Genomic DNA, 27,949 nt, shown 5'->3' on the forward strand with positions numbered 1-27,949 from the left:
CAAACATTGTTAACATATTGCTTATAGTTTAAAAAACAGACCTAAACACAAAAACTTTACACTTAGCAATGAACCGTGATTATTAGGTCATGGTCAAATAAAACCTGAGAGACTGACATGTACATCTTTAAATATTTCATTACAACAAATATAGTTCACTTATTGCATATTGTTTTAGAAAAAAGGACCAAAACACAAAAACTTAACTTTAACCAAGGAACCATGAAAATGAGGTCAAGGTCAGATGGCACCTGCCACTTGGACATGTAGACCTTACAATCCTTCCATACTCCAAATATACTAGACCTATTGCTTATAGCATGTGAATTATGGACTTGACCACCAAAACTTAACATTGTTCACTGATCAAATGAATTGAAGGTTGAAGTCAATTGAAAACTGTCTGACGGGCATGATGACCTAGCAAGGTACCCACATACCAAATATAGTTATCCTATTTATCACAATTGGAGAGAAATTAACATTGCAAAAAAATAAATGTTTTCAAGTAGTTAATGAACCATGAAAATGATGTCAAGGACAATGTGACAGACCGAAACTTCGTAACATAAGGCATCCATATACAAAGTATGAAACACCCAGGTCTTCCACCTTCTAAAATGTAAAGCTTTTAAAAAGTTAGTTAACGCCGTCGCCGGATCACTGTACCTATGTCGAGATGACTGCGAAAAAAAACCACAACAAGACTAACAAAGGCCAGATGCAAATGACTTGCGGCAGACTAAAAAATGTGGCGGAGTTACACATGTTTTGTGAGATCTCACTGTTGCAAAAGTAGAATAAAGTGACACACAGCTAACCCCCAGTAAACTCAATTTAAAAGAAGTCTCAGTCAGATGTCAGAATAGGTAACAAAAGAAAATGAACAAAATGACAGTTCCTGTCATTCCAGCTCCATACCTCATTTAAACTGATTGAAAGATTTTGTCTTTCTCATACGAAAATCAAGCACAATCCCTCGCATCATGCCAACAACTGGCTTCAGAATAAATGTGATTTTTTCCGAGGCAAAGACTCTATTGAGATGAACCAATATTAATACCAAAGTACCATCTTTTTAATGACCTAACAACAGTATCGCAACTATATTCCTTCTTAATAAGTCTGTTTATAGGTTTTTTTTTTATCTTTATTGTCTGTTTAAAGGTTTTGTTAGTTTTAGAAGTGAATGTCGAACGTATAAGATATCCACATGTTGATTTATATTTACGAATGATGTCCTGGTACATATGATAAAAATTAGTAATTATTTTCACTACTTTGTGATATCGAAACCCCTTGTGTAATAATTTTTCATTAATACAGAGATTTTTTCATCAAAATCAAATACTATAGTACGTTGTTACATACACGAGCGAATAGAACAAGTTGAGATATATAAACACCATATGAGGGTGACAAGGGAACGTCACCGTGTAAAATGAACAATATGAAATGAAAAATAATCTCTTTCATCTTAAATTTTGGTATTAATCTTCCCGTTAAAGATATTGTTATGAAGATCCAGGAACGTGCAGTGTAACTATTAATATTAACTTTGTTTAAAGTCATGCAGTTCGGCAGGATAAATCTCTTAAGTGTACATACTGAAGTCGACATTATTGATAGCGAATATATCATCTAAAGAACTAAAAGTGTTATAAAACTTTTGTATCAGATGTGGTTTTGATGGGTCTTAGCTGTTTATAGTCATAAATTGTAACTCATAACAATACAGAAACAGGTCTGCAGTTAGTCCCCGTGCACTGATTATAGTTGACCATTGCTTATAGTATATAAGAAATCGACCAAACCATGAACACTTTTATTGCATATATTACCTAAGAAACAAACTGAGACAAGATAAATTATCATTGACCAATGAACCATGAAAATAAGATAAATGCCATATGATATACCTGCCAGACAGATCATATACACCTTACACTCATCTATATAGCACATACAGTTGACCTATTGCTAATATTTTAAGAAACACTGACCAAAAACACAAAATCTTAACATTTAACCATAGAAATTACAACCAATTGTGTACTTTCGGGTATTATCAACGTGATGGCTTATTTATAAACAGATAACCAAATTGTAAATGCCTTAAGATACGTCAATCTCCTAGCATTTCTGGCTAGTTTAGCAGTTTCGTACAATTTGTCATAAGAAATTATAACAAGGTCATTATTAACCAAAATGAATTGGAACTAGAAGAAAAGTTACATATAGTATAGATTTTACAAAAAAAATCAGTTATGTAATCGACGTAGTTCTGTTCCAAATCATTTAAGTATTTGGACCATACGCTGATGGTCATGACTATATGCGTATACTCATATGGTCCGACCGTCATACGCGAATGGTCGGACCATATAAGTTTTATACTCGTTTGGTTGTTAACGGGCCGGAACATATGAGTATTTAGACCATATGGGTATTTTTCCCAAAAAAAATCTAGCTTGCCCAGGAACACACAGCTCAATCTCCGAAACAAAAACGACACAAGTTACTAATCGATTATGGTGTAAATGTTTATTTTTGTCTTTGCTAGCGTCAATTTAATGCGCCTTTCTCGTTGCTGTCGACTTTTTCGTCCATAAGTATAACCACAGCCGTTTGAGACATATACCGTTGTTTTTATTTTTTATATTTTTTTTTTGGGGGGGGGGGGGGGTTAAATTTCCAGAACTTGACAAATTTCTTTTAATTTCTACATTTTTTTGCTGATCATCTTCTTAAAACTAAATATTTACGATCTTAATATTATTGTGTGATCGTTTCATTAGGAGCAAGAACACATTAAATATCTGAAAACAATATGAATTTTTCAAGAAATTTAAATTCAATAATCACAATAATTCTTGATTTCAAGTAAAATCACTTTGTTTGGTTAATCATGTAACATTGATTACCATATGATTTAATATGTCAAAATTTCAGTTTCCGGAACTCATATGCGACACTTTTCAATGTTAACAGTCATCAGTTAAATACCAGGACCATATACGCACATCATGCGGTACGGAACAGTTTCATGCAAAATTGGACATAATTTTAAAATTTGTATCGAATGGCTCTAACAGCATCAGATAGAGATGGACATCATTAATAATGATATAGTTTTTGTAAATATGTAAAAAGTATTTATAGTTTTTTTTACAAATACTCTTTGACATTTAATTTCCAGTAGCTACGTAACTAATGTTTACGTCGGTTTTTTAGATTGAATGATTACACATTTTGTCATTTCGTAACCTTTCATAGTGTCTATTGGTGTTAAACGTTCTAAAAGGTTATATAAGTGCGTACATCCACATCTGTTGGTTGCTTTATCATTGGCAATCATACCACATCTTCGTATGTTTGTATTGTCATTGTCGTTATACGTGTATTTTCAATACCGCTGAATGCCTAAATGATTGTAATAATTGTATCTTGTTTGTTAATTTGTTCATTTATCAAATGAAACAAACACATGTCTGTATTAATTTGGATCTGAACCATCACATATAGGATCAAAACCATGACGAATTTCTAGATACTAAACAGAACCATGACGCACGATTAACAAAACCATAGCAACTTCAATATTGTGCTTATCCTGCACTAATTTGTTATACAACATTTTCAAAGTAGATTATTTGACTTGTGATATGGATTTCAACATTATTTACTCTCCTTTTTTGACCAGAGGATGTGGTATGAGTGTCAATAAGATAACGGTCTTAAAATACTTAACGGCGACAAACTTCAACAAGTCCGGAACAACCCATACCTAAAAGTTCAGATATCAGAGGAACTGTGGAACACGAATATTAGAAATGTTGCAAAAAGTCAAACGAAACCGTAGTCATCCTCAGATTGAACTAACGGAACTGTCCACAGGGATGTAAGAAAAAACTGACATCTCTCTAGTACGTTCAAATTTTTAATATGCAGCAACAGAATGGGATCCCTAGGGTATTGCAGATTCAAACAAGCCGGAGAGGATACAGCAGCAAGCAGCAAGTTTTATATGAGCCGGCTTCGTAACAAGACGGAAGATGGCTGCATAACAAAAAAGCTTACCAAATTAGAAATCCAATAATTACAACACAGACGCACAAGCCAAAAGTTTTATTGGAAGGTGGTGGATGGGCTGGTTTCTGAATTTGATCCAGTTGATCTCTTAAAACCACCAAGAGCAAGATGAACCATCGCAGCAAAGAAGTTTGACAATTACCAAGCAACAGACATGATAATAGCTGTTTTTGTATTCCAACCAGCAAAACACCACAACATTAAAATTAATACTTTGTGTCCACAATAACTATAACTGGAATCACCTTGAAGACACGACAAGTGTAAATAGCTTTCAATCTGTTCTTGCGAAACGTCAATAAATCGACCAAATGTGATCACATTTAATGAAAGACAGCGGTCCTTTAAAAAAAAATCTTAAGATCAAAAATACTCGGAAGTAATAGACATTTCAGTATAACCAGGAACATATATATTGATGACGTTAGATATACTGTTCCCAGGTATAACATTCGATTAATTGTAATTGAAAGAAAAGAGTTGCTGTATTGGTAACACGACGCACTGGTACAGTCAAATTGAATTCACGATTGTTAAAAAGTTAACATTTATAGGTCAAAGTGCGGCCTTTAATACGGAGCATTGGCTCACACAGAAAATGAAGCTATAAAGTGCTCCAAAATCTCCTGTTTAAAGCCCTTCAAACTTGCATAACAATCGACCGTCTAATGTAGATAACAAAAGACAAACGATAAAACACTTAATTGTTCATTGGATAATAGCTGTGGAAATCTTTCTTGGAATTAACCTTACTGACAAACCATGACCAACTGAACCAAACTATGACAACACTATTGTTTTAAACGCTTCTCGATGTGACGACGTTACTATCCGTGCAATAGTTCGACACACAGCCTTAAACAATCATATGCTTAGTACTTCTAAAGGACTAGAATCATAATGACACATAAAAACAAATTTTCTGAGAAATAGTTCATTAGATAAAACTATTTCATTTCTGTTTGTGTCTTACATTCATGAGTTGCATGTATTTTAACACCTTTCAATTCATGCTTTACACAGCAGGAAACAAATTATATAAAATTGAGAATGGAAACGAAGAATGTGTCAAAGAGACCGTCAATAACATGAGCAAAGCTCAGAAAACAACACAAGGCCACCATTTGGTATTCAAAGCAGCAAAAAATCGTATGGATAATGTTTGGCAAAAACTGTAAATAAATTGATCTAAGAAAACAGCATCTTTCCTGCCGAAATTTGGCATAAAGAGTGGTCTCATTGGCACTCATACCACATCTTCTTATATCTGTATAAAGATCATGGATTATTCTACTATGTTGGGCGATATTTATACTGAATGTGGTCATAGTAATACTGAAATTGTTGATACTTTTATTGAATATGATGATATTTATACTGAACGTGGTGATAGTTATAGTGGACGTGGTGATAGTTATACTGGACGTGGGGATAGTTATACTGGACGTGGTGATAGTTATATTGAGTGTGGTGATAATTATATTGAGTGTGATGATAGATATATTGAGTGCAGTGATAATAATACTGAATATTTTGATAGTTATTTTAAGTGTGGTGATATTTATATTGAATGTGGTGATGGTTATATTGAGTGTGGTGATAATAATACTGAATGTGGTGAGTTATTTTAAGGGTGGTGATAGTTATATTGAATGTGGTGATAGTTATAATGAGTGTGATGATAGTTATAACGAGTGTGGTGATAGTTATTATAAGTGTGGTGATAGTTATATTGAATGTGGTGTTAGTTATATTGAATGTGGTGATAGTTATATTGAATGTGGTGTTAGTTATATTCAGTGTAATAACAGCTACAGTGAGTGTGTTAACAGTTTTACAGAGTGGGGTGAGAGTTATACCCATTGTTGTGACTGTTATATTGAAATTAATAGCACAGGTAAATTACTAAACTGGCCTTATAACAATAGAATAAATCATGCTGATGATCAGTAACCTGTTTGGAAAATGTCCTTGCTCGCTTCAGAAAGTCATTGTTGTAAAGACAAACTTTATAAAGAATTTCTGATACTTATACCGGTAATATGCACATGAAGAAGGTACATTGCCACTCAGAAGGGGTGAATTAGCTTTTTTAATACTGGTTTTTTTGTACAATTTTGTTTTTTATTGTCGCCGAAAGTTGAAGTAGGAGTCAGACCTGGTTTTGATAGTTCCTTAAATATAGGTAACTAATATGTATTGTATATTTGTATATAACTGCGATATTCCATAAATATGTCATGAGCAAAAAGTCAATGTACTATGGCCTCAACATATGAAGATTGCTCTACCATGGTAAGCCTACCTCCTTATAGTCAACTGTTGTAAAATTTTTATCTTTCCTTTCAAGTCTGTATCTTATTAAGTTTAACACTTTTTTAACTAATAAAATTTGTAATTTTTTGTAATTATAAACATAAAAAACCACCAATAACATTAATATCCTTTTCACCTAATTTATTAAACACATAATTACACATACTATTCATAGCTTCAATTTTTTGCAAAATTTTCATTAACAAAATGCATAATCACTGTATAAGATCTGTAAATTTCCATTATTAAACTTTATTTTTGTCTGACAAGGAAAGGTAACACCCGGCCGCTGAAAGCTTTATTATTGAAGAGCCTAGGTGGTCAAGTGGTCTAGGGCAATGCAAGGCGGTTTGGTGCCACGATATCTCAATAGCATGAGTACGAATCCCTGCCAGGAAGAACAAAAAATTTGCTAACACAAATTTACAGATCTGACATTGTTCGGCGGTTATTTAGACAAATTATATATATATATATATATATATACACAAGTCTAAATTGAATACAACTTTCATTTCTAGCCCATAGCTCCATGTATCCATAAGCACAATCTTTATATGTATAACCAGTCTATATATTGTATATTCTTTCTATATATCCTTCAGCATACTCTATATGTCCATATATTCAAATTATAAATATTTTATAAATCTGACACACAAATATACAACTACTTTTATTCATTCTTTCACACATCTAACAGACTGAATGGAAAAAAAATGATAATAACACTATCATAAACACAATGAAACAGAGAAAACAGTCAAGACAACTGTTAAAAAAAATTGAATAACTAATATTTTTCATATATATATACTTTTTACAATGGAAAATATAATTGCATACAATTAACTCTGAATTTAAACATAATTATAGTTTGGGATCAATATAAAAATGAGACTTAAATAAATACACATATCTGTATGTATTTGTTACATACATTTCCTTAGCTAAAGGATTGCACATTTTGCTATTTTGTGAACAAAATATTTCTATCATTATAATAAAATGATAATAATAAATGTTTGAACTTCCACCAAGACTGAACTGCAGAATAGGTGTACCCTCTTATAACTAGCCAATATCTCTGGCTTTCCTAAAATGTTAACTTTAACCTCGTATCAACTGCTCTCAATTTGCGGATGGTGATTGCTTTACCTAAATCTGGTGAGCATATGATGCTTCTTTGAACTTGTTATTTTTAGTTCAGTTCACATGTGTTCTTTCTATAAATATTTAGGTTTTATTATTTTTTATTGCTTCAAGAAGCAAACTTTAATGTGTTTCTATGTAAAACTTTGACCTCAGTTTTATTTATATGTTTACATACATTAATTAAGATCTGAATTTAATTTCCTAAAGAAGAAAATTAATCTTTGAGAACCAATTCCTTGTATTGTTATATACACTTTAAGTTCTATGAAGAAGATTTTATGGTTTTCTTTGTTGGTATATACAAACAAAACTAAAGAACATGCAGTCTTCAGGAATCTTTGATTCATTAACCCTTAAGTAATCCCTACAATCCCTACCCCGTTACTCTCTTATTTAGTATCTTGAATTATGTCTCAAATTTAATACAAAATATCAAGTTAGTAAATAGCTGTAAAAATGACCAAAATAATCAGTGAATACCTGTAATCACTGAAACAATCAGTCAATAAATGTAATCAATAATTCTATTTGTAATTACAGGTAGTTACTGAATGGTTTAGTAATTACGTGTAACTCCTTATCTCACCTATTTACTGTAACATATATATAACCAATAGATATGTGAATAATGATATTTATATATATAGGAAATCTACCAAGTTCAAGAATGTCTCCAATACACATTTTTACTTACAGAAAGTATATAATTTACACAGGAATGCAATTAAAATATGACTAGCATTTGTCATTCAATCTTTCAATTGTTGGTTGCAGTGCCATTCAAAAAATGTTACTGATTTCATGAAATTTTCTGCTTTCATGTACGAAAGTGAAGGCTTCAACTTCTTTAATTTGGAATTGTTCTGTTCCACCAGTTGTGTATTAATGTTTTGAATTTCTGGGTAAAGAAGGCCTTTGTAGGATACTGCACAACCTGTCAAAATAAATAATACCATAAATAAGTAATGAATATATAAGACAGTGATATCCATTTAATAATGGAAACACATGGTAATAAACATACTTTTTAATGACTCATTTCATTATTTACTATGGCAAAGAATGGAATCCAAGAACTTTAAATTTGAAATAATGCTGAGAAAATAAACATAACACCAGGAATAGGGTTCGAATATCTATAGCAAAGCAAATGTGTATGTCTGATAAATGTACTGTGTGAAATTTTACATAACATAATAAGTTTTCTTGTGGCAATAACTTATGACACACTCCTGGCAACTGTTATGTGAAGAATGAAGATATAATAATGAAATTTCTTGAAATAAAAAAAAAATCAATAGAAAGTTTTGTTGTGAATATTCTGACAACCATTATAAACACCTACCTTATTTATTTTTAACTGAAAGTATTTGAATTTTATATTTGGTATTGAATTTCCTGGTATCTTATGTTGAAATAAGATTCATGAACTAATTTTTCTCCATTAACAGTTTTGTGAATTCATACAAATAATTTTTTTTAAATAATTTTTTACAGGGAATGTTATATACTTGTTAATTCCCAACTAAATTAAATGCAATAAATTTCATTTTAAGAAATAGGACTTAATAATTCAATAAGAAATGGCAAATCTTGATTGTACAGTAAATTATACTTATAAAAGTGATGCACTAATGATAAAAAAATATAATAAAAATAAGTACCATGGCAATCCCAATGAAGACCATCCACGTAAAACCGTGTTTTTCTGAAAAATCCAGGGTCTCGGTTAAGACAATACTGTTGAAGGTTGAAGGCATTGTCATATATTACTGCTGATGGTGGAACTGAAAAAGAAAGATGAAAGCTTTCAATAAGATAATTGAAACTGTGAGGTATTGGTGACTTCTGATACCCCTGCTATAAGTAATCTGTAGACAGGAATTTCAAAGACATGTTGATACAAAACTTCATGATGCTCTGATCAACAATTCCAGTGAAGACACATTAGTGGCCTTTGGCTGTTTTCTGGTCATTAGTTGTTGTCCCTTTGAAAACATTCCCCATTTCCATTCTCAATTCAAGTATTAACATGATTTAGTAAATAAAAAGCTTACACAGACAGAATGAGAAAATGCATATCAATATCTAGATTTTTGAAATGGAGACAGGAGTATTTTATAAGGATAGAAATAAATAAATAAATTTTTCATTACCTTTAAATCTGGTTTTCAGGAAGGTAAAAGGCCGGTCTGGAGATTCTACAGACTCCATTACTTCAAAACCATAACAAATGCCTGTGGAAATTGAAATTAAAATATAGAAAGTTCACTGTTTTGTTTTACCGAAACAAGTTCTTTAATGATACAGAAAAAGTTCAAAGAAAAGATTGAAGGAAATAATTTCATTTATAAATATTATGGAGTTTATCCTGGAAAAAAATCGGGCAGTTATCTATTCAACAGGAATCTTTTTATCTTTCAATCAACAACACAATAACATCTGGAACAAGAACAACAATTGAGAAGAATAGAACTGATATTTATGTTTTGGTTTGTGAAACTCATCGATGATCTTTTCTTAAAATGACAGTCAGTTATATTTCTAATCAATGAATTATCTCCCCTTAGTATCAGTTTTCTACTATATTCAGATCCCTTTTTACGTTTTTACTCAGATCAAATCAAAATATGGAGGTATGCATTATCTACATAATCTTTTAATTGTACCACAAAAAAACTCTTTTAATAAAACATTTCGGATTTTCGTTTAATACATGTATTATATTCTGCTTGGTTCTAGAAATACTTGTACAATTTAAGACCTGTGTTTGAAAAATATTTGGAACAAGATATTGCTTAATATACATCTATCCTATTTCTGTCTTTAGAATTGATGTAAAATATCATCCATTCGATACAGTTTTCTATCATTGAAGCATGTAATACTGTAATAGAGGACAGCCTGTGGTATTATTTAATGTAGAACAAATATTTTTTTTTTGTGAAATACATGTGCTCTTGAAGTTATACTGTAATTTTGAAAGTAAATATTAGTTAGTATGCAAATCTATTTCTATAGTTATTTCATATTTGTAAGCATTTATCAGAAGCTATATATTGAATATATCAAACAAGTATAATTTTACAAGCTTTAATCTATGGGAGATAACTCCATTCATTTGACAATTGTTAGCCGATCAAAGTTTTAAAATGTTGTGTTTTCATGTTTATATATGATTTAATTAATTCTAAATTGTCATGTTTTTACGAGAAATGATTAATTTATTTCTAAAACACATTAAAATCATAATAAAGTTGTTATTTGTGATTTATTGTGATTGTTTGCCTGCCATAGAAATTTCCTACACGCCAACAAAATTTATAGCAAAACGTTTTACTATAAAATAGATTCTCACCCATACAAATATTTACAAAAAAAGTGCTTGCACATCCCATTTTGCATCAACCCATCCATCTGATAAATATTGAACAGTCCCAGTAATAATAATAATAATACTATCGAATTTGACAGATACAGTTAATTGCAACTCTTTTATCTTTTATATTTTTTAATCTGAAACAATTATTGATATTAATCATACCATGTGGGCAGAACACTGTAAAAATCCCAGGAAGGAGAGATGGATGACGGCTTCCTTTCTTTGTACAAACTTTTTCATCCATTTTTTTGTCCATAACATATAATCCCCTGCATCTGATTTTTGGTAAATTTGGAAAATATGCCAGAGAATCTTGTGTGACTTTAGATGACGTTTCATGTTCTTCAATTATAAAAGTTTTAGTAGTAATATCAACTACTGAACTTAGTATGTTCCTCATAAATTGTGGAAGATCAGGTACTGCACATATTAATTCAAACAATACTGGTATAGCACTTTGGATATTTTTCATGATATGAAGATTTTGCCTGAAATTTTTGTTGTCAATGATAAATTTTATATTGTCTAATTGATGATACGGGAAGGCAGCACACACTGGGGAGTTGCAGGAAAGCATCCTGATAAAATCTCGATATTCTTCTGGACAAGCCTGAGAGCAACCTGCAACAAAAGAGAAATAATTAAAATTTAAAGCTTCATTAACCCTCAAGAACATGTGTGTTCACATTTTTTACACATCATGGTTTTCCTCTTGCACATGCGCTATGTGGTGGTGGAAGCTATATAGATATGTGTTGTAATTAACATACATGGGGAAGTATTGGTAAATTAGTGTCCTGGAAGCCAATAATTCAATATTGGAACATGTATAAAGATTTTGATAAGATAAAGGAATTTTTTTGAAAAAAAGTTCACGTTCACTTGTTTTGCCATGCAAGTATTTAAAACATGTTTTATTTTGAAGTTTTGTATGACTTTAAAAAATTATTCAAGAATGCCATGGACTGCTGGAAATTTTATATGTTAAATCATAGCTTTATATCAAGCCATAGAAGGGAATATAATTTAACTATATACAAATCAATACCATGTAAAAATGACAAAAAATATGAAGGGTTTACATTGGTGAATATGCACAATATCTAACAATATACAACATACCAATATCTTCTAAATGTACCAAAAATCCATCTAATGATTCTTGCTGTGTTTTCACCCTGTTTTTCATTCTTACAAAATCATTGTGTGGGAACATGGCATCTTTCTTACAAAATGATAACATCATATCTCTTGTTGTCTTATCTTTAATAAATACTCTATCTTTGTGCCTGGTATAAAGTGAAAAAAACTAATACAATATCTGTTGAAGCATATATACAATTTAAATGAAAAGTTTAATGGTAAACTGATTGAGTGTTATGCTAGTTATATTATGTGTAGTGATAGTTATATTGAGTGTGGTGACAGTTATATTGAGTGTGGTGATAGATATATATATAGTGTGTGGTGATAGTATTATTAATTTTGGTGGTAGTTTAATTGAGTGTGGTGATAGTTATATTCCATGTGGTGGTAGTTATATTCAGTGTTGTGATAGTTATAATGAGTGTGGTGATAGTTATAATGAGTGTGATGATAGTTATATTGAGTTTGGTGAGAGTTTTATTAAGTGTGGTGAAAGTTATATTGAGTTTGTTGATAGTTATATTGAGTGTGGTGGTAGTTATATTAAGTTTGATAATAGCTATATAGAGTCTAATGATAGTATTATTAAGTTCGATGGTAGTTTAATTGAGTGTGGTGATAAATATATTGAGTTTGTTGAATTTTATTAAGTGTGGTGATAGTTATATTGAGTTTGGTGATAGTAATATTGAGTGTAGTGCTAGTATTATTAAGTTTGGTGGTAGTTTAATTGAGTGTGGTGATAGTTATAATCTGTGTGGTGGTAGTTATATTGAGTGTAGTGATAGTATTATCGAGTGTGGTGATAGTTATTATGAGTGTGGTGATAGTTATATTTAGTGTGATGATAGTTATATATTTAGTGTGATGATAGATATATTGAGTTTGGCGAGAGTTTTGTTAAGTGTGGTGATAGTTATATTGGGTGTGGTGATTGTAATTTTGAGTGTGGTGATAGTTATAATGAGTGTGGTGATAGTTATATTGAGTGTGATGATAGATATATTGAGTGTGGTGATAGTTATATTGAGTGTGGTGATAGTTATAATGAGTGTGGTGATAGTTATATTGAGTGTGGTGATTGTATTATTAAGTGTGGTTGTAGTTTAATTGAGTGTGGTGATGGTTATATTCTGTGTGGTGATAGTTATATTGAGTGTGGTGATAGTTATATTGAGTGTGGTGATAGTTATAATGAGTGTGATGATAGTTATATTGAGTTTGGTGAGAGTTTTATTTAGTGTGGTGAAAGTTATATTGAGTTTGTTGATAGTTATATTGAGTGTGGTGGTAGTTATATTAAGTTTGATAATAGCTATATAGAGTTTAATGATAGTATTATTAAGTTCGATGGTAGTTTAATTGAGTGTGGTGATAAATATATTGAGTTTGTTGAGTTTTATTAAGTGTGGTGATAGTTATATTGAGTTTGGTGATAGTAATATTGAGTGTAGTGCTAGTATTATTAAGTTTGGTGGTAGTTTAATTGAGTGTGGTGATAGTTATAATCTGTGTGGTGGTAGTTATATTGAGTGTAGTGATAGTATTATTGAGTGTGGTGATAGTTATTATGAGTGTGGGGATAGTTGTATTTAGTGTGATGATAGTTATATTTAGTGTGATGATAGATATATTGAGTTTGGCGAGAGTTTTGTTAAGTGTGGTGATAGTTATATTGGGTGTGGTGATTGTATTTTTGAGTGTGGTGATAGTTATAATGAGTGTGGTGATAGTTATATTGAGTGTGATGATAGATATATTGAGTGTGGTGATAGTTATATTGAGTGTGGTGATAGTTATAATGAGTGTGGTGATAGTTATATTGAGTGTGGTGATTGTATTATTAAGTGTGGTTGTAGTTTAATTGAGTGTGGTGATGGTTATATTCTGTGTGGTGATAGTTATATTGAGTGTGGTGATAGTTATATTGAGTGTGGTGATAGTTATAATGATTGTGATGATAGATATATTGAGTGTGGTGATAGTTTTATTAAGTGTGGTGATAGTTATATTGAGTTTGGTGATAGTTATATTAAGTGTGGTGATTTATATATAGAGAGTATTGTGATAGTTATATTAAGGGGGTGATTGTTATATTAAGTGTGATGATAGTTATTTTAAGTGTGGTAATAGTTAAATTGAGTGTGGTAAGAGTTATGAGTGTGGTGATAGATATATTGAGTGTTGTGTGGTTTGGTGTGGTGATAGTCAAATTAAACATGGTTATAGTTGTATTGAGTGTGTTGATAGTTATATTGAGTGTGATGATAGTTAAAATGTGTTGTGATAGTTAAAGTTAATTCTGACAGATTGATTATTTTTAACCAACTTCCATCCTGAATGAAAAATCACAAACTTTATAGGTGACATAAATCCTGGCAGACAAACTGTGAATAAGATCCACCGAGCAGTGTCAAATTAAAATATTGTAAATGAAAGCTTTATGCAGGATAAAGGGAGAAGAATACAAAGTGAAGGCAAAAGCTCACATTGCCCTTCACACGATGTGAGATAGAAAAATCGAAATTGTCATAATTATATCAGAAATACCCCTGTATTTTACTTCCTGATCCACAAAAGTAAGACACACATCAATTATGTTTCATGTAAAATATAAAATGATTATTATTCTATTATTTGAAGATTTGTATGATCAGTAATGTTATGTTTTAAACATGCATATACTTATCTCCCTTTCAGTCTTTCTTGGGTATAATCTGTTATTAAGGACAGATCATGGTGAAACTGTTTTTGAAATGATAAACTTGTTCCATCAAACAGCAGAGTTTGTGGTTGGGAACCACATTCTGGATGATCACAAATGAAATCAGCATCGTAGTCAATGTCCAGTTTTGCAAGAAAACTATACCAACTATGTCTAAAATAACTATATGGGAAAATCTTTTTGAAGTCATCATTCCCAGCATCAATATGGTGTTGAGTTAACACATTGTAAAACGAAAACATGGTGACCCTGAAATAGAAAATGAGAGAAAATGATATGCGAGCCTTTGTGACATGTTGAAAGTCACTGTGAGGTAAACAACAGAAATCAAAGCTTATTGGGTTAAATAATGCTGGTATATTTTATTATTTATCGTCCTTCACTATACACCTATATTAACCTGCTCAGTCGCTCCATAATTCTCATATCATGGCTTTGAGACAAGAGCAGGCATAATCGTCCTTCCCTTCGCCTATATCATCCTGCTCCATCGCTCCGTTATTCTCATGTCTCACAGCTTTGAGAAGAGAGTAGGCATTATCATCCTTCCCTACCGCTATATCAGCTTCCTCAACATATCTGTAAAACTCGTATCCAGTTAGCGCGTGCAAGTGAGGAGACATTATCAAGTGAGCAGGACTTATCAACAAATTCTCCCAACATATTGCCTTGTACTGTAATGGTGATAAGTCACCAAATAAATTCTTTAAATAAAATAAATTACACTTGCAGTACATATTTTACAATGAACCATTTCTTTTTTCCTACAATTACTTTACATTCTGAAACGAGATGTTGATAAAATGGTGTTGACGACAGTCTTGATAAGTTCTGCCAGGACTACTTTTTTTCAGAACTGAACTATTTGACCTAATTTGAACTATTGATCTGACCTGTATTGAGATCAATCTATCGATACAAATGTCAACAATGCGGGGGGTGGCAGTTTAAATTATTAAAAACATTTATAGTGAACATAAAATTCACAGTAAAACTTATAATAAAAATTGATTAATTAAATGCACATATATTGCTTTTGAAGACCAATCAAACAGACATTTTTTACTTCAATTCGGGGGAAATTCAGCAAATGAAAGTCAAAGTCAAACTGATGATGATGCAATATGGGAATCAGAAGACAGAAGATAACACAAATGAACTCTTAAGTGAAATGGATAGCCCTTGTTGTAATGACTGGGACTTTTCAAAACCTAGATCAAGTGACTGGTATAAAAATCTCCCTGTAAACATCCAATGTCAAATTATTTGAGCCTGAGTTACATATACCAAGTTTTCTCAAATTGCTTGTAAAACAAAGAAAAAGTAATTGTTTCATAAAAAAAAAGCACACATACAACAATTTATTATCATGTTCACTGCATATTAAATTGGTATCCTGAAAAATTCCACAAAAAATCACAATTTAATGTTTTTGTTGTAAAAAATGGTGTAAATCATATATAATATATTGGCTATATCTGTATATGTACATTGATAATTCACATGAGATAGACTGAAGAGGGCAAAATATTAAATGATTAATACATGTAAAACATGTTAAGATTCCATTTATAGTATTTACTGTTTCAGTGTAACTAAGTTAGGATTTGAACCTAAGACCTTCTCATAAAGAGATGCTCTGACCCCTGAGCTACCTAGTTGAATACACTGAAAGCATAATTTTTTTCAAGAATCATAAACATGATGTACCTTGTCATTTTAACTCCAAGTCATCAAAAGAATGATATATCAATTTACATGGACAAACAGAATGCAGCGAAGCAATTTTGTATAATATTTCAAAAATTAAGGTGATAAGGTAGGAAACCATAACTTACCAGTGTCAAATATAGAACTATCATACCTTGAATACAGAAACTGAAACATGAAGTCCCTCAAGACTTCATAATGGACCAAATAGCTGCCCATATTCAGGATGCAGTTGTCCCTACCATCATATGGTATTTCAGCTTTACATAAGGTGTTGGAACAAAGCTTCTTATAACCTAAAATATGTAAAATACAAACTAAGAAACATTGTAACACAAATACTAGTATTAATAACTACTTACTACTGTAGAAAATGTATTTTTCACATCAGGAAAAAAAAGGTAATAAATGTTAAATCATGGATTTTGTTAACAGAAATTAATTAAAACCTTACAAAGAATTGATTTTGAATTTTGGTTGTACCCATATAAAACTTTTTTCAAATGGTATAGTAAATCCTAATTTTTAACAAGATGTTGTTTACCGAGACTTGAAATTTATCAATCAAGGTAAACTTATTAATCCTTGAAATAAACTTATTGTGAAAGGTTAGAAATTGAACACATTTAGATCTTTCAATATTGTATTTATTGGTATTAATATTGATTTTGTTCTCAGTTATTTAAAAGCAAACTAAACACAATTGTTATATACATATGCACATTCATGCCACCCTCTACAATCTGTCGATACCTGTATCTTGACATTGCACAAGGTCAAGTTTTTTTCCTTTGACTGTTTATGACATCTTTACACTAAATCCATTGGATGTTGGATGTGTAGTGAATGAAACTTCTGTCTCAGATGCATGATTTATTTTATTAGTTGTTATTCAATTTGAACTAGGTGTCAGTAACTCTGAGTACTCTCAGATCTGTACTCACTGTCTTTTTATTGGCTGTAAAAGTATCCATTCACGTCAACTTTGTGTTCTTATTATATGTATTTCTATTTGTATCCATGTGAAGAGTTGGCCTTTTTTCACATGATTTTGATAGTTTATTGAACTTTGTTCTCATGTTGCACTGTAACGCCACTGTCCCAGGTTGGGGGAAGGTTGGGCTTTCAACATCAATTTGTCTGTTAAATTTTCTGGTTTGAAATCATTTACATCTGTCATGTTAGGGCCTTTTTATAGCTGACCATGCAGTATGGGATTTACTAATTGTTGAAGGCAGTACAGTGACCTCTAGTTGAAATGTTTTTGTATTTTGGGTTTTTGGAGAGTTGTCTCTTTGGCAATCATGGTAGCACATATTTTAGAAATATTCCAAAACTAATTAAAATAAAATGTTGAACTGTTAATATAAATATAAGGGAATGGTCACTTGAGACTTGTATATCTCATACCACTATGCTGCAGGACTGGCCTTTTTGGTTGTTTTAGTTGGTTTTTATTCTTGTCTTGGTTTCAAGGTCATTGTTTATTTTGCAACACATGAAAAGACAGGATTCTTGTCTAGTGGTCAAAGAAGTCAAACTGCTATATCACTAGGCTGTAAATACTGAGGTTGTGAGCTGGAATCCCACATGTGGCAGGTACCACTAGTATATGGTTAAGATCTGGTGTATTGTTTTAATGTTCTTAATACAAGAAAATGTACTGAATATCTTACATAAAACCTCAAGGCATCTGTACTTTGTAACTAGGATAGAAACTGTTTTCTCATCTAAACACTCAGGTGGAAGACTGTGTCCACAATAAGGGCAGTCTTTTTCACTTGGGATGGCTTTCATACCTTCATTGTCCTTTACAAAAATGTTAATCACATCTTTGAAAATTTGCTGTTTCATATCACCAATTAATTGAAACGGTATTCTGCTGTATGAACTACATCGTAGTTCATATTGACTTCTTTTATTATATCTCTCTAGTTTTTCATATATTTTGTCCAAAATTTCCGGCAAATCGCAATGTTCATATTTGTTAAGGAGTTTATCAACAAATTTCAAGTGCTTGCAGTCATTCTTTCCAGTACAAAACAAACATTTCAATTTTCCAAAAATAACTTTCACTACCGAAAATGAACAGTTTGTATATACAACAAAATGATTGTCCAAAAATGGAATTTCTTGTATTTGTCCATCCTACAACAGAAATTAATACATATGTACTACCATGTAATTAAAAATGTGTTATAGTTAGTATATGGATTTATATTTTCACATATTGTAAAATAATTGTAGCCTGCTTATTGTATTTTATTTTTTTATATAGTCTATAATTAATTAATTACAGAATTTGTCAGGTGTAGCCTTCATTTCTGAAAGGTATACTGTAAATGATATTTCTGATAATTTAAGTAAACACCCAAGCACTCCTATTTTAACATAAAATTCAATGTTTTTTTTTTCTTTCTATCACACAAAATAGGGTTTTCACACATTATCTATGAAAATTTTAACAGTTTTGCACAGCTTAAAGCCAGAAAAAAGCCATGTGACTCATTACTATTGACTATATGTTGAAAAAAAATTGATGTAAAAAGTAAAGTAACAAAATGTTGAACTCCAAGGAAAATTCTAACTTCATTTATAAAATGGCAAATCAGCAGCTGAAACACATCTAAAGAATGGAAAACAACTGTCATATTCCTGTACTTGATACCGACATTACCTTATGTAGAAAATTGTGGATAATGGTAAATCCACCGGTAGATGGTAAAGTACATCAAATGATAAATGTTAAATAGAAAACTACATTTTGACCAAATATCAAGAGAATTCTAGTGATTTTAATCCGGAAACCATGTAACTTAATATTCTCAATGATCGATGACAATACATTAAAGGTAAGATAACCCCTGTTATACAGACCAGTACACCTTACAATAGTTCAAGGCAACAAATACATCTGCATGATTTTAAAACTTTAATGTGTGGATAATCTATCTAAGAAGTTTCAAAGATATGGGAGAAGTGCCATAACAGAGGTGCCAACTTTTCCATAGTTTTTCCACATTTACAATCTGTTTATTCAAACTCCTTTCTGTTTACAAGATGTAAATCTATATGGAACCCAAATTATTTGATAAGAAGTTTTACATATGACACTTGTATGATACAAAATAAAAACGAAAAAACACTCCGTAAACATGAAACTGTATTTGTAATAAGAATTACAAATAATCACATGTAAAAATATTAACCAAGGAGCTTATGTACATATATAGACATAACAAATAAACGCTTATTTAAAATTACTTCAAATAACTGCCTAATACTATCTTCCTCGACATCATCTTTCAATTTTGTCATGTTATAATCATGATCAAAAACTGAAACAAAATTATAGATACAATTATACATAAACAAATATAAACTGTAAATTTTACGGAAATCCATTGATTGGTTTAATAAGTGTTGCAGTTTAATGAAAGTGAGGTCATGACGACACAATTAAGAGAGCTATTGCTAGGTATGAAATCTGCTTGTGTAAGTGACATTAACAAAGCATTATATAATTACATTCAAACTAGTCATGTAAAAAATTTCTAGGACTTATCAGTTTCCAGAATTGTATTTAAGAAAAGGTGGTACTCAAATTTCAAGATAGGATCAGATTTTATTGGAACAACAATAACTAACCATTTAAAGATATTCCAGGAATTTATCATAAAGTATTACAAAGATTGAACATTGGAATATAAATAAGTATGTATTTGCCCATTTAAAAAGCAGTGAAATTCACACTGAGAGTGTTGATGTTGCAAAATTTCAACTATTATACTGTAAGTTACCTGAAGCCAGTTCAATTTTATACAATTACTGTCTATTGATGAGTTAAATATGTGGTTTTATTGACTTCTGAAAGACTAATATTCACTGAGGCATATGGCCGAAGTGATTATCAGATTTTCAAAAGTCAGTAAAACCACCTATTTACCTAAACAAAAGACAGTAATTGTTTTATTCCATATTCTGAGAGAAATGTATGTAATGGATATTATTAACAAAACCGATTGTACATCAATTTTTTTTTTACCAAAATCATACAACGTTTTGCGCGGTGAATATACTTTTTACACAGGTGAATATAGATATTGGATGATGTGGTATGACTGCCAATGAGACAATCTCCATCCAAATGCTTATTTATTCAAAATGCAATTCATATGGAATAAACTGCTTCACTGAGCGCAGTTGGATACATCCGCAGAGGTCCAACCCTGAACAGTTGGGGCAAAAATGGACACAATATTCAAGCTTGATACAGGTCTGAATTTGGATTGTAATTAAATATTGGACATATTATAGGTTTCTGAATAAACGTAGTCAAAGAACTTGAAATTGGTTATATGAATTGAATTTATATTCAATTAAAGATTTCTTGCTGTTGTGCAATACACTGTGTTGTTGGGCAATACTTAGTAAATCTGTTGTCAGACTATAAACAAATAAAGGGAGGTTATCTTAATAGATATAAACCAGCCACGAAATTTAATAAAAACTGCTCAAAGCACTTTAAAGGTATTGTCAAAAAACTGGAAAATCACCCTTTTTTGAATGAATAAAACCCATAACTCGGAAACATAAAATCTAAAATTCATAAAAGGCAGCTTACATCAATAGATATAAACAATTCGCCAAAGTTTCATGAGAACTGCTGAAACCATTTTTTAGTTATTTTCTGAAAACTGGAAAATCCCCCTTTTGTTGATGAATAAAACCCCATAAGTGGGAAACGAAAAATCTTAAATTTTTAAAAATAAAAAAGGAGCTTACATCAATAGAAATAAATAATTCACCAAGGTTTCATGAGAACTGCTGAAAGCATTTTTGAGTTATTGTCCGAAAACTGGAAAATCAACCTTTTTTTAATGAATAAAACCACATAACTCGAAAATGTAAAAATCTAAAATTTATAAAAATTGATAGGGAGCTTATGTCAATATATAAGAACAATTGACCAAAGTTTCTTGCAAATTGGAGAAAGCATTTTTTAGTTATTGTTTGAAAACTGGAAACCCCCTTTTTATAATGAATAAAACCCATTTCTCTGAAACGTTAAATCTAAAATTTAGGAAAAACTAAAGGGAGCTTTTGTCAATAGATATATACAATTCAACAAAGTTTTATACAAATTTGGTAAAGCGTATTTGAGTTAATGTCTGACATGTTGTTGACGGAAGGACAGACGGACAGTCAACAGTATACCATAATACGTTTCCATTCTCGATTTTATTCATTTATGTTTGATATAAATGTTTTGTGTGTCTTTCAATTTATTGATATAGCAGCAAATACTTTTTCTACCACATTGAAAGAGAAATTTTTATATAGTGTCAAAACCGGTTTCTCCAGTTAAAGTGGCATTATGATTAAACACCATGAAATAGATGCTCATTTCTTTCTCTATAATCCGGAAAGAAAAGAGTTGCAATGTTAGGAAAGTTGATACCTTTGGATGACTCAAAATAAAATAATATACCGGTAATCAGTTTAAGTATGACAATTGAATGTTTTACTAGTAAAATGTTGTGTTTATTCATGATATATGACAATAATCTTTATATTTTTCTTGTTGGTAATTTTCAAGGAAATGTTATTCTAAAACACAGTTCATAAATTAAATGCATTATATAAGTGAAGATGTGGATCACTAAAGAGTAAAACATTATAGATAATTTGTAAAAATAAATATATAAAACTGCAATGAAATGAACAAGAGTACCTGAATCTGACTGTTCAATATCCTCCCCTAATGCTAGAGACTGCAAGGCTTCATGAAACATTTTAACAACTTGTATATGGAGACAGGGCTTAAAGAGATGATCTATGTCTGAAATGATTACAACAGTTTAACTTTATAACATATACAGCTGTTTGAATATCAGAGTCCTAATGTTTAGTATGCATAGAAGTAAACATTGACCTATTTTGTAAAGTCCTTAAATGCCTTAATCGTTAGAAACAGCTTGGTACAGGTGATTATTCGATTGATGTTTATGAGTTTAATGTATAGTATCTGGTTTTTAATAAACAGTTAACACAGTGATATGCCTCACATCTTTGTTATTTTGATACTAAAATAAAATTGCTGAAATTAAGAACACTTTAATACCTAAGTAATGCAAAATGTTCAAAGTCAATAGACCATGATTGAGAGGTTAATAAGTTGGCTAAATAATCTGCATGAAAATAGAATGTGTCAATGCTTATTATACGTACTGCATAACACTAGTGATTCATATAAACTTGACCTAATCATTAAGTAATGCATGTGAACTCAGAAAAAAATTTGAAAGTCAACTAAAATTAATGAGGGGGTGGAGTCAAATAATCTCTAATGGTAAGACAACTGCATGCCAAATATCATTCACTAACCAGTAATGGTTTCCCATAAACTAACAGAATCTCCAACAAATACAGAAAATCATGTCTCATTTTTTGATTCTGTCAAGGTGATACTGTAATATATTTTAAAAGACTAAATCTCTGAAGGAGCTACATATCGAGATGACTTTTCTTTTTGCTGATATGTCAAAGATAAAAAAGTTAATATGTAGAAGTACCAACTTTTCTTTGTTTTTGTGATAGGCTTTATCCACGGATTGAAGTGTCCAAAAACACATAACAACTGCTGTCCAAATCAAGACATGTAAAGATCCCCTGTAGCTTTGAGTACATTGATATGAGCATATAAGCTAGAGAAAACATTGAATAGCAGCAATGGCACTATGAACTGTATGCAGTGGCATAATTTTAGCACCAGAGTATGTAGAAAAAAATACTTTGAAAGATGGTCTAATTTCCAGTGAAAATATATGACAAGGAAGTGTTCATTTGATCTTATAAAAATTCGAGGAACCAAAAAAAAAAAAAAACTAGAGGCTCTAAAGAGCCTGTGTCGCTCACCTTGGTCTAAGTGCATATTAAACAAAGGACACAGATGGATTCATGACAAAATTGTGTTTTGGTGATGGTGATGTGTTTGTAGATCTTACTTTACTGAACATTCTTTCTCCTTACTATTATCTCTATCTATAATGAACTTGGCCCGGTAGTTACAGTGGAAAATATATTGTAAAAATTTACAAAAATTTACAAAATTTATGAAAATTGTAAAAAATTGACTATAAAGGGCAATAACTCCTTAAGGGGTCAATTGACAATTTTGGTCATGTTGACTTATTTGTAGATCTAACTTTGCTGTACATTATTGCTGTTTACAGTTTATCTCTATCTATAATAATATTCAAGATAATAACCAAAAACGGCAAAATTTTCTTAAAATTACCAATTCAGGGGCAGCAACCCAACAACGTGTTGCCTGATTGGTCTGAAAATTTCAGAGCAAATAGATCTTGACCTAATGAACAATTTTATCCTCATCAGATTTGCTCTAAATGCTTTGGTTTCAGAGATATGAGCCAACAACTGCATTTTACCCTATGTATTATTTTTTAGCCATGTCGGCCATCTTGGTTCGCGGGCGGGGTCATCGGACACATTTTTTAAACTAGATACCCTAATGACGATTGGGGACAAGTTTGGTTAAATTTGTCTTAGTAGTTTCAGAGGAGAAGATTTTTGTAAAGGATTACAAAAATTTACGAAAAATGGTTAAAAACTGACTATAAAGGGCAATAACTCCTTAAGGGGTCAACTGACCATTTTGGTCAAGTTGACTTATTTGTAGATCTTACTTTGCTGAACATTATTGCTGTTTACAGTTTATCTCTATCTATAATAATATTCAAGATAATAACCAAAAACGGCAAAATTTCCTTAAAATTACCAATTCAGGGGCAGCAACCCAACAACGGGTTGTCAGATTCATCTGAAAATTTCAGGGCAGATATATCTTGACCTAATAAACAATTTTACCCCATGTCAGATTTGCTCTAAATGCTTTGGTTTCAGAGATATAAGCCAAATTCTACATTTTACCCCTATGTTCTATTTTTAGCCGTGGCGGCCATCTTGGTTGGTTGGCCGGGTCACCAGACACATTTTTTAAACTAGATACCCCAATGATGATTGTGGCCAAGTTTGGTCAAATTTGGCCCAGTAGTTTCAGAGGAGAAGATTTTTGTAAAAGTTTACGGACGACGGACGACGGACGACGGACGCAGGACGACGGACGACGGACGCAAAGTGATGAGAAAAGCTCACTTGACCTTTCAGGTCAGGTGAGCTAAAAAAGGCTTCTTTTTATTTCATAAGACTGTTATTCAAACTACATTTATAGGAATTTTTAATGCAACTTTTTTCTTTAAATGACAATGTTTATTGTACAAAGAACACATTTTATGATCCGTATTCTGTTGATCAGTGGATCTCTGGTTATGTGTATGGTATAAATGTTGCAATTTCCTTCAATGAGTCAATTTGTAATCAGAGATGAATCAGCTTAATTCTAAACGAGTTTTATTAACTATTTCATGAATGTTGTCGAAAATTGGAGACAAACATGTGGGTGAAATTGAGCACCATATGATTATTTTCAAAAATCTTTATTTCTGATGGGTTCAAATTCTTCACCCAATTTTTTTATTCATAAAAATGAGATCAACCAAGTAAAGAACCAACAAACATGCAACTTTTGATCACTCCTCTAAATTGATACACATGACTAAAAGTACTTTCACATTAAATTATAAACTATTAGACAATTCCATAAAATGTTCAATTAGGAAACATTTATAAATTAAGATTCCCAAGCAAATAGTACGTAATTTTAAGTTTATACTAAATGCAATATACCTTGGACGTCACTTGTACCAAAATTATCTACAAAATTCATCCTTTCTTCATCACACATACATGTGAACAGCTGTCTTGAACTTCTTGAAACAAGCTGTGGTACATTCTACAAGAAATCACATTTAATTTATATAATTGTGGAAAAGTATTATAGATGCATTGTTTTGAAAGAAAATAAACAGAAAGGAATATGAGGGTCTTTCATAATCTTCAGAAATGAGATTTTTTTATAATAAGAATGTTTGCCAATGAGTCAACTCTACACCACAGAATAAATAACATACAAGTTAACAACTTCAGGTCACCATACACCCTTTAACAATGAGTCAAAAGCCCTAGCTAGAACATAGTAATTATAAAAGACTGTATTATAACAACCCAAAAACATTGCACACATGAAAATTATCTTATATATCTACCAAACAATGAACAAAGAACAAATATGATATACAGGAGCTACACCGCTACAAATGATAACCATTCAATAACAAGCTCCTGACTACTATGATCTTATGATACATTATATTTGCATTTAAATAAATACCTTCAGTGCATTCAATTCTGAATCATAATCTAGTATAATGAATGTGGTCATCTGTTCATCCCAAACCAGAAATGCATCATTATCAATTAACAGTCTTCTATATTTCTCACATTCATTTATCTTTGGTAAATCAAATGTTACTGTTGAACAGGAACTCTTCTAAGAAGTAATATAGAAAATAAAATTTTTAATCCATTTCAAACATTTCTAAAATAATACAAAATTGAGAACAGACATTGAGAAAATCTCACCCAATAAATTAGAAAGAAAATTAGATTTTCCTCTTAACTGCAGGAGAGTAAAGGATAAGCCTGTATGAAGAAATATTCACCAAATTGCAGAAACTTTCAATTATTCAATAACTACCGTATAGTTTCATGTAAGGAATTATTAGGTGAAATTTTGCTACATTGGAATTCAAATGAAAGACTTATAATTTCGTCTGTCGACATTTATCCAGAAATGCTACATCAAATCTATTGGCATACATAAAAACATGCATATAAATATGATGAAATAATAAATATTGTCCATGTACAGTAATAACAGTAAAAACACTCTCACCAGCCCTTAAATGAGTAAGTGCCTTAATAATTCCAAATATGATTAGCAGACAATGTTTGGTACCTAGAAACATTAAGTTCAATGTACATGTTCAACAGGACTGGTAAATTGACAATATATGTATATTGTGGGTACATATGCAATATATATACATTGTTCGAAAATACAAAATTTATTTCTATGAGTTTTTAAGCTGATGATGTGACCCCAATAGAATTATACAATGGCAAATATTTTTACAGTTTAAAAACAAACAATTGATGGAACTTAGTAAGTATGTAGGCTTATTTTTGTCTAAATATACTAAATTAATTGAAATCTTTACTCCTCTGATTAAAAATTCTTTGACAAATGGGTATTACTTACTTCAACCACACTACAATCAGAAATTTCCGCAGGCATTTCAATTGTTTGACCTCTGGATGTACTACAACATGGTTTATCATTGCTAGCAGTAGTCTTTGTATCCTTGATTAGATCAGGTTGTTTGCTTTTCTTCCTAGGGACTATTGTCATGTCCAACTTTACTTGGCCTTCCACAGCATAGTCTCTTTTGTAATCTGATAAAGTAGCTCTTCTTTTCTACATACAAAAAGAAAATTTATAATCAATAAGGTACATGAGAAAGCAATGAAGATTATAACTGTATGTGTCTGTCAATGATGGTACGGCACTGAAAAATGTACTTGTTCATTACTTGAGGCTTTAAATTGGTATGCACCTTTTTCCATTTCTAAAATTTTTGTGCATGCAAACTGTTTCATAATTTCTTATGTGGGTTTAAATCACGAAAGAATGAATGCTCCTCTTAAATTGTCAGAAGTGTTTTTAATCTTCTATATATATATATGGGTTCTTAAATGTCATTTAAACACAGTTGAATGTAATTTATCAGGTGTTTAAATTATATTATAAAGATTATAAAGAATCAGGTCTACGCCTCTATTGATGCAAATCCCCTATAAATTAGGACAGTTGATAGGTAAAAACAAAAGTGAGGTATTTAGTAAATAATAAAATATGTACCTTTTTCTTACTTCCTTCCATCAGAATTTATCCAGTGAAGAATATGAATCTAAAAAAGAATGAAAGACAATAAAATAACATTAAAAGGTCAACAAATTAATTGACATGCCACCACATTGCAATCAATTATATAATTTTTAATTTTGTAAATTATGGATATACATGCTAATCTTTAGTACAAGACAAAAGATGTAATGAGAATGTTAAAAATTATCACCAGTGTCTGAGCAGAATTTGATGAACCAGGCTTATGTAAAATGATGTCTTGTTTTTTACTAAAATAGTTCATCAGAAAATACAAAGACCTAGTTGTTAAATATTCTGTATTACCTTCACTAATAGTACATGATGTTCTTGAAATATACATTCTAGGCACTGACATTAATTTTGTTTATCATCTTAATGACGTGTTATAGCATTTATTTACCTCTCTTTGTAAATTATTAACTTGACTATTTGGTCTACTTTTTGGTACTTTTACATCTCGTCATTTTATTATTGTGCTGTGGTCAATTTTGGT

The 27,949-nt window shown here is 31.0% G+C and overlaps 1 protein-coding gene across 1 annotated transcript; it reads right to left on the reverse strand.

Annotated features, from left to right (window-relative positions):
- Positions 1-6,522: 6,522 nt before the first annotated feature.
- Positions 6,523-12,617, reverse strand: LOC127734717 (uncharacterized). The gene is made up of 5 exons (XM_052244731.1): positions 12,068-12,617; positions 11,108-11,566; positions 9,720-9,800; positions 9,228-9,350; positions 6,523-8,497 (listed from the first exon to the last, which is right to left on the reverse strand). The coding sequence occupies exons 1-5, from the start codon at positions 12,189-12,191 to the stop codon at positions 8,313-8,315; spliced, it is 972 nt and encodes a 323-aa protein (XP_052100691.1). The 5' UTR covers positions 12,192-12,617; the 3' UTR covers positions 6,523-8,312.
- Positions 12,618-27,949: the final 15,332 nt, after the last annotated feature.

This window comes from Mytilus californianus, unplaced genomic scaffold, assembly GCF_021869535.1.
Source record: "Mytilus californianus isolate M0D057914Y unplaced genomic scaffold, xbMytCali1.0.p SCAF_3, whole genome shotgun sequence".
Lineage (NCBI taxonomy): Eukaryota > Metazoa > Mollusca > Bivalvia > Mytilida > Mytilidae > Mytilus > Mytilus californianus.